Source organism: Garra rufa, chromosome 21 (genome assembly GCF_049309525.1).
Source record: "Garra rufa chromosome 21, GarRuf1.0, whole genome shotgun sequence".
NCBI classification, from domain to species: Eukaryota; Metazoa; Chordata; class Actinopteri; order Cypriniformes; family Cyprinidae; genus Garra; species Garra rufa.
The window spans coordinates 36809310-36824505 of record NC_133381.1 but is presented as its reverse complement, the minus strand read 5'-3'; the positions used below and the strand labels follow the sequence as shown (position 1 = coordinate 36824505).

General features: G+C 30.8%; 2 protein-coding genes across 2 annotated transcripts in view; both read right to left on the bottom strand.

Annotated features, from left to right (window-relative positions):
- Positions 1–15196, bottom strand: part of cgref1 (cell growth regulator with EF-hand domain 1) — a 314634-nt gene that overhangs the window by 134695 nt on the left and 164743 nt on the right. The window lies entirely within an intron of this gene.
- LOC141295846 (grainyhead-like protein 1 homolog) overlaps positions 1–15196 on the bottom strand; it is a 29090-nt gene that overhangs the window by 5413 nt on the left and 8481 nt on the right. The window contains exons 9-13 of the mRNA XM_073827126.1: positions 11308–11554; positions 11068–11198; positions 4981–5009; positions 4600–4685; positions 1329–1414 (exon numbers count right to left, since the gene is read on the bottom strand). Of these exons, the coding sequence (XP_073683227.1) occupies positions 1329–1414; positions 4600–4685; positions 4981–5009; positions 11068–11198; positions 11308–11554 (579 nt within the window). The remainder of the gene's footprint in view (positions 1–1328; positions 1415–4599; positions 4686–4980; positions 5010–11067; positions 11199–11307; positions 11555–15196) is intronic.

Sequence of the window (15196 nt, the reverse complement as noted above, 5' to 3'; positions counted from 1 at the left end):
ATAAATTGTTAATCTAATACCATATTTAATGCATAAAACCAAAGCACATTATATGTAGATATTGTAATATAATATTTTAGTAAATAAATCTGAATTATTATTGTTATTATTATTACTATGAAAAAGTCAGAATTGCAAAATATAAACTCCCAATTGTAAAAAAAAAAAAAAAAAAGTCAGAATTATGAGATAAAACTTGCAATTAACTTAATGATTTATTCAGTGGTGGAAATTAATTTCCATAACAAATAATAAATATTTAAATAAAGTATTTTTTTAAAATAATTGTTATACTATTCAAATAAATATTTTAATTTATTATAATTTTAACCATTTTAATTAAATAAAGTAAATACATACTTTAAATTATAAATATAAACATATTTTCATAAATAAACCTGAATTATTATTATTATTATTATTATTATTATTTTAGCACCTTCATTTAATTATCACTATTTTTGTTGTTGACATTAAATAAAAATATATTTTTAATTACAATATTCTATGGATAATTTATTGTCTTTATTTTTTACAATAAGCTCCTCACAATGCATTATGGGAACACTAGAGAGTTTGATGTTAACATGTTGTTGACACCATATTTAATGCATAAAAACAAAGCACAGAATTATTAACCAAATAATTTTGTAAATTAATCTGAATTATTATTATAACATTGTAGCATTATTAGCATTGATTGATTGATTGATTTATGTTTAATTTTCACTATTTTATGGAAACATTTTAATGTCTACTAAATTGGATTTACGTTTTAGACTGAGCTCACCGCAATGCTTAATGGGTGTTTTTATTTTATTTAACTTTTTTTTATTTAATTTAATTTTTTAAATATTTATTTTTGGGGTTTTATGCCTCTACTAGATAGAGTAGACAGTAAAGTTGGACGGAAAGCCGAGACTTGAACTCTGGATGGTTTTTTAGAATAGGACAATATTTGGCCGAGATACAACTATTTGAAAATCTGGAATCTGAGGGTGCAAAAAATCTAAATATTGAGAAAATCGCCTTTAAAGTTGTCTAAATGAAGTAATTAGCAATGCATATTACTAATCAAAAATTTACTTTATTTATGGTAGGAAATTTACAAAATATTTTCACCGAACATGATCTTTATTTAATATCTTAATGATTTTTGGCATAAAAGAAAAATCGATCATTTTGACCCAGACGATGTATAGCTACAAATATACCCGAGCTACTTAAGACTGGTTTTGTGGTCCAGGGTCACATATGATCAAAAGTGATAGTGATGCTTGCACTAATAATGTTGAGTGTGGACATTTGGGCAAAGAAAGTGAACTCACCGCTTCCACCAGGCCTTTTAGCGTGGGAGTTTTCAGCATAAGAGCATCGAACACTTCCTCTGACTCCTTGCGCACATACAGCAAAACTGCAAAGGCAGAGAAATGTGGTCAGCTCTGGTCACTCATGCACAAACTCAAGCCCAGTTTTCTTAAAACTGAGGTCAGACTTGCAAACCAAAATAAACTAGAAAGTAAAGTCCACATCATGTGGCAAGGCTTTCATGTGGCAGAGGATTTGAGATGCTCGTCTATTGCATGCCTTTAATAACCTTGTGTCTCACATGCTGTTCCCTATAGTTGGGGTTGCTGCTCGTGTCTATAAACACCGGTGGTGTGCCCTCCTCCCCTTTCACCCAAAAACCCCAGAAGGACTGGGCAGCATCCCAAGCCATTACTGGGAACACTGAGCTACAGCAAGGGAGGTTCAGTGATGTGGACAAGTCCGGAGTACACAGATTACACACATTACATCCTATTCCAAAGCCGACGTGTTGCCTTTGGCAAGAGGTATGGTCAAATCCACACAAACACGCACCCACCCACACATGACTGACCGTGACTGCTATTGAACAGATAAACAAGCAGAGGATGGCCACAGAGAGACAAGGCATCGAGTTGGGAGGGCCAGCGGCCTTCGATGACCTGCAAATTTCCGCTCTTTATTTACTGAATCCCACTGATGTTTGGTTGTGCATCCTTTGTTGAAGTGATCTAAACAGCAGTGATTGCCACTGAAATGTTAAGACATGCTAGTCTATAATTAGGAGCTATCTGGGTACAAACAATAGCTCTGTTCCAAAACCTAGTCAGCTGAATCACTGCCTACGACCCACATAGACAACTGCCTTCTAAGGCGGCATCCTAACGTCATGGAGGCTCATAAGTGACTGATCTGGACCACTGGGCAGAGTGACTCTGCACATCATATAAATAGTGGCCCACACACGCAACTAATAATAATAAAATCAGTGATATGAGCATGAGCATGTTGTTAAGCTAATTAACATTAAAATACACAGAAAGTTAATTATATGCTGTAGCACATGCAAATACTGGGTAAAATAATCAAAATTACAAACAAACAAATTATTATTATTTTTTTTTAATTATTAAATATGACTAATTATAATGGTAATCTAAATAAAAAAATATTTATTATTATTGTTCTACAATTATTTTTAATTATACCATTTTATGGATACTTTTCAGTACTATTTCAGTAATTATAAATGTAAATATAGGTGCATTCACTCCATGTTAGAATTGTGATTCTGACTTGTAAAACCATTCACATCTTCATAAAACTCATTATAATTACACTAATTATAACTTGTAAACTCAAAAAATAAAGTTTGATAATAGTATGCTGATAAACTAATTAACACTGTAATAATGATAAGAAAATGACATACCACACAAATACTGGGTAAAATAATACAAATTAAAAACAATAAAACAATATGTTTATATTTTAAAATAATGAATATTAATATTGCTAATTAAAAAATATTTTATTTATTATTATTATTATTATTATATTTTTACAACTATTAAATAATATTTATTATTATTATATTAGAACTATTAAGTCACATAGATTACTATTATATTTTTACAACTATTAAATAATAATCATTATAAATTACAAAAACAATATTTTATTTATTTATTATATTTTTTACCATGATTAAATAACATAGATGATACTATTTTACAACTATTAAATAATATTGATTATTATATTTTCAACTAATAAATAATATTTGTTATTATTGTTATTATATTTTACATCTATCAAATAATATTTATTATTATATTTTTACAACTATTAAATAATAATTATTATTAATTACAAAATAATATTTATTTTTTATTTATTGATTTTTATATTTTTACAACGATTAAATAATATAGATTACTATTATTATATTTGTACAACTATTAAATAATATTTATTATAAAATAAAATAAAAAAAATTCTTTACAACTATTAAATTACAACGATTAAATAATATAGATTACTATTATTATATTTGTACAACTATTAAATAATTATAAAATAAAAAAATATATATATTTTCTTTACAACTATTAAATAATAATTATAAATCACAAAATAATATTTTTATTTATTTATTTATTATATTTTTACAATGGTCAAATAATATAGCTTATTATTTTATTTCACAACTATTATTAATATTATATTTGTAAAACTATTAAATAATATTTATTATAAATTAAAAACTGTATTTATTTATTTATTATTATATTTTTACAACTATTAAAAAATATAGATTATAATATTTTACGATAATTAATTTATATATGTATATATATATATATATATATATAACTATTAAATAATATTTATTATAAATTAAAAACAATATTTGTATTTACTTATATTATTATTATTTATTACCATTTATTAATATTATTAGTATCATTAATATATAATTACAAATTATTACTATTAAATAATATTTGCTAATATATATTTACACCTATTAAATAATATATATACACACATTATTATATATTTACAACTATGAAATATTATTTATTATTATTATTATGATTATTATTATCATTAAATTTTGAAAATTATTGAAAAAATATTTTAATTATAGTATTTTATCAATTCTTTTCAGTATTGTTTACATCTGAATTACTGTAATTACGAGCTCCTGACTTGTAAAAGGCATTTAAGTCCTTGTGTAGCTTGTAATTACAACTTGTAAACTCAGAAATTTCTGAGAATTGTGATTTGCACCACGTGACTGTTGTACCACCTGACTGCTGCAAATTCATTTTGGCATTGATAGTGTTGCCACAGAAACACATTATCCCCATTTCGAGGACATGAACACCTCCGAGTAGAACGTCACGAGTTGTCATCTCGTAATTATGGTAATTACAGCATGGCTTTAACTCAGCCTATATTTAAAACCAAGATTTCTCTCAGAAAGTCTGCCATGTTGATTTTTCCTAAGCATACTGCAGCTCCTTTTGAGATGCATATCTTTTCCATTGCCTTGGAGTTAGTCAAAAACAACATCTACCTCTACTAGGAGCAAATGTGTTTTTGATTTAGGATGTTTTTGTGTGTGGTTACTCACATGCAACCAAATGTCATTTGCACCATAACAGTGTCGATACTATCATGCCAACAATGCTGAAAGAAACACAAAAATACCCCCAAAAATCTGTCTCATTCACAGCAGGGACAAAACAGTTGACATGCAACCCAGTTCCAGTTAAAACACACCTCTTTTGGGCTCATCCATCCTTGCCAGCTTATTGGGAGGTGATCCAAACTCCTCCTCGGAATAAGGTAATCTCTTCATAGCCGAGCTGAAAATGAGAGAAAGGAGGAAGAGAGATGAGACAAACAGAAAAATGCAGCAAATGAGTGTAGTTCTAAGAAAACCTCCATCCCAATAGAAAAAGAAGGCGCTAACAAGTGCATCATTACCCGTGACACAAACAGCACCTGCACATTTCCTGGAAACGCTGTACAGGGAGTAGCGCTTCAGGGCAAAGCTAAAGGCCGTTTTGCTCTAGTAATGCATATTTTCAACCCGGCCTTGTCTTGAACAAGCATTGCTTACATAAATGAGCACAAAGAAGGTAAAGAACTGAAACTCACCCCTCCTCTGAGTCCTCCGGAGAGAAAGGCTGTAATGAGAAAAGACACAAAAACAATTAAGAGAAGATAAAAAAAAAAACATTTATTAAGAAATACCTTTAATATTTCAGAATAAGGAGACATTGTAAAAGGGGTTTTGACCTCCCAAATCCTTTACAGTAAAATGCACAGAGAGACAGAGCCTCAGTTATATACTGTGTAAAATTAAATGTTGTTTTTAAAATGTAAATGTAAATTTGTTCTATAAAAACATTACCATATAATACACTAAAGTGATGAAAAGTGATAGGAAAGACTTTTTTCAGATTTTAAAAATGTATTTAACATTTTTACAAAAAAAAAAAAAGTTAAATAAATGCTGCTCTTTAGAACTTTCTATAAAGAATTAAAAAAAAAAAAATTATATATATATCTCAGTTTCCATAAAAATATTAAGCAGTTTTCAACATTGATAAAAATAGGAATAATAATAATGAGTAACTGGATTAACTGCTGTTCAAAAGTTTGGGATTTTGAATGTTTTTTTAAAGACGTTTCTTATGCTCACCAAGGCTGCATTTATTTGATCAAAAATCCAGAAAAAAATGTAATATTGTGAAATATTATTTCAAATGTAAAATAGCTGTTTTCTATGTGAATATATTTTAAAATTTAATTTATTTCTGTGATGCAAAGATGAATTTTAAGTGCCACATGATCCTTTAGAAATCATTCTAATATGCTAATTTTTTTAATTTAATTATTATATTTTGTTTTGTTATATTTTATTATATTTTAACTATTAAATAATATTTATTATAAATTAAAAACTATATATTTATAGTTATATTTTTATAGCCATTAAATAATACAGATTATTATAATATTTAACTATTAATATATATTATTCTTATTATATTTGTACAACTATTAAATATTATACATTAAAAACAATATTTTTTATTTATTATATTTTACAACTACTAAATAATATTTAATATTACCATATTTTTTACTTTATTATTATTATATTATTATTTTTAACTAATATTTAATATATTATTATTATTATATATTTACAACTATGAAATAATATTTGTTATTATTTGTTTTTAAAGATGTTTCTTATGCTCATCAAGGCTGCATTTATTTGATCAAAAATCCAGAAAATATTGTGAAATATTATTTCAAATGTAAAACAGCTGTTTTCTATGTGAATATATTTTGAATTTAATTTATTTCTGTGATGCAAAGATGAATTTTCAGTGTCACGTGATTGTTTAGAAATCATTCTAATATGCTAATTTTTTTTTTATCAGTGTTGAAAACAGTTGTGCTGCTATGTATTCAGTTAGAACCTTTTCAGGATTCTTTAAACTGATAAAAGGTGATAGCAAAACCTTAAAAAAGTTTTTTTGAATAAATGCTGTTCTTTTTAACTTTTTATTCATCAAAGAATCCTGGAAAAAGTATCACAGGTTCCAAAAAATATTAATAAACACATCTGTTTCCAACACTGATAATAAATCAGCATATGAGAATGATTTCTGAAGGATCATGTGACACTGAAGACTGGAGTAATGATGCTGAAAATTCAGCTTTGCATCACAGGAATAAATTGTATTTTAAAATATATTAAAATAGAAAACTATTATTTTAAACTGTAATAATATTTCACAATATTACTTGATTTTGTTTTGTATTTTTGATCAAGTAAATGCAGCCTTGATGAGCATACGATTATTTCAAAAAACATTAAAAATCTTACTGATGCCAAACTTTTGAACAGCAGTGTTTATATAAAGAAAACAGCTGTTTAAAATTGTAATAATATTTTTTCTGCATTTTTTTAATTAAATACATGCAGCCTCTGTGAGCATATTGAGTACAGAACATTTATGTAAGCTCACATTGAAAAGTCATTACATTTTAATTTTACTTGATGTATTTTTAATGTAGGAGGAGAATTGAACATTCAGCTGAACTTGCCACAAAAATCTGTTTGAGACAAAACAATCATTTCCAGATCTCCTGCAGGACGACCGCAACCCCCCTTGTTGAAGACCCCTGGGTTAAACCATTAACACATGCTAACACATTTACCCTACTTCGGATGATTAATGATGCACTTGTAAATTGAGACCAACTTTTTTTCTTTTTCTATTTTTTGCTCTCGGTCCTGCATACTGCAATATAAACTCACCTCAAAAGACCTCCAGAGCTTAAAGCTGACCATTCAGAACGATAGCAAGAACATTTGAATCACTGTATAAAATCACATCATCTTTCCACAGCTCTGGACTTGCTTGGTTTGTGTGACACTAGAAAAGTATGGCAAAGTTCGCATTTCTTGTTCTTTTTGTGTGTGATTTGAGTGAAGAGTAAATAGGGTTTATTTTTGGCTGTAGGTATACTCTGGGTTTCAATGTCACACAACTACTGATGATCAAAGGTCATGTTTAAGGACACTGTCTAACATTTGCTCTCCTGTGCGTCATGTGATTTGAGCCGTATGGGTGACCAGGTTTTTAAGTCAAAGGTGGACGGTGAAATTAAAAGAAGGGTTCTAGCAAGAAACTAAAATACAGGTCTAAGAACATTATGGGTACCAGTGAAGTTTATGACTGGAGTAAATTATGCATGTTTTGATTTGTTAAGAAACTGCGCGTGGGCTTAAGATGTGATCCCTTGCCAAGAAACCTCTGATAACAGCCAATCCCATGCCATAAACGGCAGATTTCATAACCGCGAGAAATGATTATATTCCTTTCACTGGCTGCATCATTCTGGTCACCGTGACCCAACGGCAATCTGCTGTTTCTGTGAAATGTTTCAGCAGTTTGCACTCACACGGGCAATAAAAAGCACTAAAATGATGATGTCAATATGCTTTTGCGTACATATGCGGACGATAAAATGGAGGCTGAAATGATTCTGCTAGCAGGCCTCGTCACAGTGGCACTGACATAATTAGATAATTAATACTTTTAAAAGACCACAAATCATAATCTTAAACAGATTTTTAACACTTTCAAGTGCATTATATACAGTCGAAGTCAAAAGTTTACATACACCTTGCAGAATCTGCAAAATGTTAATTATTTTACTAAAATAAGAGGGATCATACAAAATGCATGTTATATTTTATTTAGTGCTGACCTGAATTAGATTTCAAATAGTTGTTACCTGAAGGATCCTGAAAGATGTTTTTTTGTTTAGTGATAGTTGTTCAATCTGAACAGCCCACTGTTCTTCAGGAAAATCTTTCAGGTCCCACAAATTTTTAGTTTTTTCATTATTTTTGTGTTTGAACCCTTTCCAACAATGACTGTTTGGTTTTGAGATGCATCTTTTACCACTGAGGACAACTGAGAGACTCGTGTAACTATTACAGAAGGTTCAAACACTCACTGATGCTTCAGAAGGAAACAATGACGCATTAAGTGCCGGGGGTAAAAATTTAGGAAAATTGAAGATCAGGGTTAAATTTAATTTAACTTATTTTGTCTTCTGAGAAACATGCAAGTATCTTCTGTAGCTTTTGAAGGGCAGTACTAAATGAAAAAAATACATATATTTAGGCAAAAGAAGAAAAATGTATACATCTTCATTCTGTTCAAAAGTTTTCACCCCTGGCTCTTAATGCATTGTTTTCCTTTTAAAGCACCAGTGAGTGTTTGAATCTTCTGTAATATTTCCATACGAGTCCTTCAGTTGTCCTCACTGTGAAAAGATGGATCTCAAAAGCATACAGTCATTGTTGAAAAGAGTTCAAATACACAAAAATGCTGAAAGGCTTTTTCTGAAGAACAGTAATCAGTCTAACTTTTCAGGACAAATAAGGGACTCATGAACAACTATCACTAAACAAAAACAAAAAAAACAGCTGTGGATGATTCAGGTAACAACACAGTATTAAGAATCAAGTGTATGTAAACTTTTAAACAGAGTCATTTTTATAAGTTCAACTGTTATTTTCTCTTGTGGACTATATGTAAATGTCTTTAATGTGAAATATCTTATTCAGTTCAGTACTAAACAATAAATGACATTATTTTGGCAAAATAATGAACATTTTGCAGATTCTGCAAGGTGTATGTAAACTTTTGACATCAGGTAGACATAGAAAAAAAATCATGTTGATATTTAATGACTTTTCTTAATTTGATGTAAATGAAATGAAATAACACAATTACATGCACGATTTTACACCATCTGTGTTTAATAAAAGTTATTTTAACGGGGCAACGTCATAAACCAGTGTCCTCTAACTTTTCTCCGCATTACCCCGATCTTGCATCAGCATTCTTATATATATATTAGGGCCGGGACTCGATTAAAAAAATTAATCTAATTAATCAGAGGCTTTGTAATTAATTAATCGAAATTAATCGCATTTTAATCGCATATAAATATTTGGCCTGAGAACAGTGAGAAGTAAGTTTTTTCATATGGATTTTTAGTTACCATTGAATAATGACTGAACACATAAACTGAAGCAACAAAATATTGTTTATTTTTGTTCAACCAAGTCCAACAGACCAGTGCAATATTGCCATTAACTGTAGCAATAGGATACAGCGTTTCCCATAACGAAAACATTTATTTCAGTTAAAAAATAAATCCAAAACTCTCTATTTTAACATTTTGAACAATAGGGCTTTACAATCTTTTGCTATTTTTTTTTTAAAATAAATTCTTGTTTTAATTTTTCTCATAATCAAATGAAAGCATAAACATTTATTTATTTTTAATCAAATGAAAAATAAACCTTTTTAATTTTTGGCAAACAAACAGGTTTTCTGTTAAAATCAATACATAATAATAATCATAGTATTTTTTTCTACAATTAAGTGGTTAATCTTGTTGTTATATTTATTTTTTATCATATATATTGTTTTTTTGTCTATTTAAATAGGAATAGTGTTCTGTTTCATGTTAAACCGTACTTTTATTTTGACAGGTTGCCGTGAAGTATCTGTGTGTAAAGTATGATATGATGCTAGTTTTCTCAAATGAAACGTTAAAAGTGACACTGACAGTAGCTTTGGAGATTGAGTCTATCTGTTCATGTGAGATACAAATGCCAAAAATTAACGGGAGCATCACGCGTGCAGTGTAAAAAAACGTGTCTCTGCCATTCTAACATACAGAGGCAAACAGTGCAGGATTCATATTAAAACGGTCTTTTTGCATTTCAGTTTTCAGACACTAGTCCATATCGCGATTTGAATTAAGTGACAGACCAACTTTTGATTTATCAATCCAAAAATCGACGAATTTACGTGGCATTCCGCGCTATAGTAAATTCGTTTTTTATGAATGGAGTCCGCGATCCAGTCCGTGTTTTCTTGGAGGAGACATTGTAAACGCGCCCCCCTGAGATGATGGTACGGGAAACACTGGGATGTTCAGAAATATACTAGCCTTCATTTCAGAAATTCAGGTACCCTATAGGTAGGTAGACCTTCTGTAAAAGCATTGAGGTGATACTTGAGGCTCGATGTCCTGCGGTGATATGCGCATTCTGTTAGTTGGTGCTCCAGTATAATCGGTCCGCCGCTGAAACTCATCCAATGAGAAACGTTCCGCGGTGCAAAATTAAGTGCGATTAAAATGCGTTAAAAAAAATTAACGCGTTATTTTTGTGTAATTAATTAATCTAAATTAACGCGTTAAAGTCCCGGCCCTAATATATATATAATTTTTTTCAGACTGGACCATCTCCAGCAAAGCCTAACAGATAAGATTCTAGATTGCTAATGCAAAGGCTGCAGATTTAGTGCCGGCCAAGAGTAACCCAGAAACCGGAGAGTTACTGAGTTCAAAATCAACCTAAACTATATGATTGTGCTCACATCGTACATTCTCGTATCTTATCATCAGTGCTCACATGCAATGTGTCATAACATACACTGGATAATCTACATGTGTATCAGCTGTATACTTGTAGAGCACAGTGCATTTGAGTTTCATAATGATGGAAAGCTGCAAATATAATATTTTTAGCCTTTTTTTGCACTTATTGACCCCCAAGCTCATTTGAAACTTAGAAACGTATTGTATGTCTAATATTTTTAATTGTGAAATTAAAAAAAGTGTACTCACATGACGCTGAAAGGTAGAGAAATGGATGTCAGGGATGAACAGAACGGGCTGTGTCTCAAAGTCCGTCAATGTCTTGAAAATAGTGATGTCGCTGCGCTTGTGCAGGAGGGGAACCTTGACATCTGGCCCAACTGGGAAAAACGGGCAAGGATAGAGTGAGCAACAAGTCTCTCTGGAGCTCTAGTCTCCCGTTTCTACTAAAAACTTAATGTCAAAGTAAAAAACTTAAGTTGTGCTTACAGTTTCCCAAAGGAGGGTTGACGTCAGGGCATTTGCCCTTCCTACGGGACTGTTTCCTCTCCTCATCACGGATCTTGCGCTCTGCACCCTTGTCGCAGAACACCTTAATCTGGCAGTAAGCGCGGTGGATAGGCTTATTGCTGCGGTTGTTGTAGCTGTAGGTGTCGATCTGTATGTTAAGGGGTAGGCCCTTCACTCCCTTCTGAGAGGAGAAGTCTGTGCTCAGACAGTTCACTGAGATGAAGATCTAAGGAGAGAAGTGAGGGGGCAGTTAAATGCCATTCGGTCACCATTTGATTAGTTTAACTTATATTAATTTAGATGTGTGAAGCCAAAATAAAAGCTAAATTCACCTTATTTGTCAAAAAAGAAAAAAAGTGCTTAAAGTGTATTTTTGCCTGACCTACTTTAGTCTTAAACTTCACATTAACTCTGTGGATAGCACTGCTTGTTTAGAACTTATGAATGCTAATTTCTGTAAATGCACGAGGTGAAACGTTTGTGAGAGGTGAACTGAGGACACCAGACTGTGATGGCATTATCTTTGTTCGATGTCGCCCCCTTTTGGAAACAGATTAGAAATATAGCACATTGCACATAATGTTCTTTAGACTCTGGAAGGGCTGTTCCAATAAACTAACTGAATTTATTATATGATGAAGTAGTTTAATTAGAATTCTGGCATATTAAACATCAATTATTACTGTTTCATCTATATTAATGTTTCTGGAAATACTACATAAAAATATAATTTACCGTATAATGTCACGGAAACGAATGACTCAAAAGTAGGTCAGTACACTTTATTCAATTTTAAGAAATTAAGTTGTTTTTATGCATTCAAACAATTAGACATGCTTGAACAGAATTTGGTAACAACAAAACAGAATGCGAGAAAAATTAAAACTTTTTACAGGCCACTAAAAATTTATTTTTTGTTAAACTTTTGATAAATTGATGTTAAATTGTAAAGGTTTCATGATTTTTCATGCTTTTTGATTATTAAAATTAAAATTTAGCCATTAAAAAGGAGTCCAGAAAAATTTTTACAGAAAAAAAAACTGAATCCAGAAAAAAATCTTTTTTTAAATTAAACTTTTTTTTTTTAACAAAAAGTCTAGAAAAATTAAAACAATAAAACAATAAAAGAAATGTATTACAGTTATAGTTAGAAGTAGTAGTAGTAAAATTAAAGCTGGAAAAAATTATTAGACAAAAATAAAATGGAATTTGGGAAAAAATAAAACGAATCTCAAAAGCCCTACATATTAAGATGTTTATAGGCAATTTAGACTGAAAAAAGTGGATGTATTATTACAAATAACCGTAATAGTAATAGTAATAGTGATACATTTAAAAAATAATAATAAAAATAAAACAGGAAAAAAATAGAATTTGAACAAAAATAAAATGGAATTTGGGGAAAAAAAATAAAACAGATTTCATAGGGCCCTACATATGACGATTATTATCGATATTACACTGAAAATGAAAAAATTACATAATAATTTTATTATATATACACACAAACATTTTTTTCTTTTTTTTTCAAAATTCTGAAAAATTTAAATGGAAAAAATGGAATTTTGAAAAAAATACAACGGATTTTATAGGGCCCATAAATTGTCATATTTATAGACAATTTACACTGAAAAAAAATATTTTATTATTACAAATTATTTATAGCTAGTACAGATACTTTTTTTTCAGAATTCCTTTATAAACAGATTATTTATTTAAGTCTTTACTGTAATTTTTTTATCAATTTAATACATCCTCACTGAATAAAATTATTAATTTTACTAAAAAAAAAAAAAAAAAAATCTCACTCACCCTAAACATTTGAATGGCTGTGTATACGTACAACTAACAATATGATCAGCATCTGTTTATTCCAACCAGTGCAACATTTACTCAACTTTATTCATTGTCAGTACAGCATCTTACGTAACAATAGATTATAAACAAAAGGCCTTAGACAAAGTAAGAATAAGAATTACAAACAAACAGACTTTCAACTGCTCTGCAAATATTTGCACAGGTAAGCATTCACGCAATGCATGTAATTTCTGAAGGTGGCCGCTAGGGAGCGCCACAAACCCATTCCAACCGTCCTTTTCTAAACCTTCGGCTCGTGCCCTTGCTCTCTCAGTGTTGTCTATTTCTCTGTATCTGTCTCTCACAAGCACACAGAATCCAAACCACGCCCACTGAAACACTGCAAACAGTCGGCACACAGGAGACTGTGCACACGGATGAGTATCCTACAGCACCGGGCCTATCTTATGATCTGCATCCTGGTTATAGGACAACACTGCTCGCTTTTAAATACCCCATTTCAGTTTTTAAACTTCGGATTGTTTACTTTAATGGGACTTATTGGAAGTACAATTACATGAATACACAACCGTATGTGCTCAGACAGATGCTTCAAAACAACTGAAAAATCAAAACTAACCAGACCGAGGCAGAGGATTTGAACTAAAATCTGTTTGTCACTTTGCGACGGGTTTAACCCGACTAGTCTCGACACACTCGTCAAACAGGATTCCATTAGATGTCAGTGCTCACTGCTCCCCCATCTGTGTTTCCTCATTCTTGATGCCATTGTTGGGCGCGTCTCCCCATAAACGCATCAGTTTAGCACAAAATTGTCCTAATGATCTGAGAGCCTAATCTCAATTATAACAAATATCAGTCAAGCTTGTTCATCTGAAGAAAACTGAAGGTATTAGTCAATACTGGAAAACACCAACACTCAGCTCAAGTAACTAAACTAATCTCGGAAAGCCCCTTTATCACACTTTCTTAGGATTTCTCTTAATGAGAAACTCTTTAGTTTCCTGGGACACAGCATAGATTGTTTGTGTTGCCTGAATAAACCTTTTGTGTGTGTGTGTGTGTGTGTGTGTGTGTGTGTGTGTGTGTGTGTGTGTGTGTGTGTACTCAAAGTGTTAAGGATTGGGTCTGTTTTGAGTGTAAATCTTTATGTTAGTCATACTTTTTCTAAAAGGTCACGTCTATTTTAAGATCCCTTATCCGCATACCAAAAATACATACCTAGAAATTTAACACATGGAAACATTTTCTATTGAAAGATGTTTGCTCTTATTCACTTGTAACCTCTTAAAGGAGAAGTTCACTTCCTGAACAAAAATTTACTGATATTTTACTCACCCCCTTGTCATCCGAGATGTTCATGTCTTTCTTTCTTCTGTCGTAAAGAAATTATATTTTTTCAGGAAAACATTGCAGGATTTCTCTCCATATAGTGGACTTCTATGGTGTCCATGAGTTTGAACTTCCAAAATGCAGTTTAAATGCAGATTCAAAGGGCTCTAAACAATCCCAGCCAAGAAAGAAAGGACTTATCTAGCAAAATGGTTATTTTCTAAAAAAACATTGACAAATTATATACTTTTAATCTCATATGATCGTCTTGTCTAGCTCTGTGTGAACTCCTGTTCAAGACAGTTAGGGTATGTCAAAAAACTCCAATCGTATTTTCTTCTCTAACATCAAAATAGTCCTACATCGCTGCAGAAGTACTGACCCAGTGTTTACAAAGTAAACATGCAAAGATGATCAAACGCCATTTACAAAAAAAGGTCAAACAGTGATGTAGGATGATTTTGAAAATAGAGAAAAGGAGATGGGAGTTTTTTGACATACCCTAACTGTCATGACCCATAATACAGATGAGCATTTGAGGTTAAAAAGTATATAAATCATAATTTTTTTTAGAAAATAATCAATCGTTTAGCTAGATAAGACCCTTAATCCTCAGCTGAGATCATTTGAAGCTGCATTTTGTCAGATTGGAGTTTTTTGACATACCCTAACTGTCTTGAACAGGAATACACAGAGTTCACACAGAGCTAGACAAGAC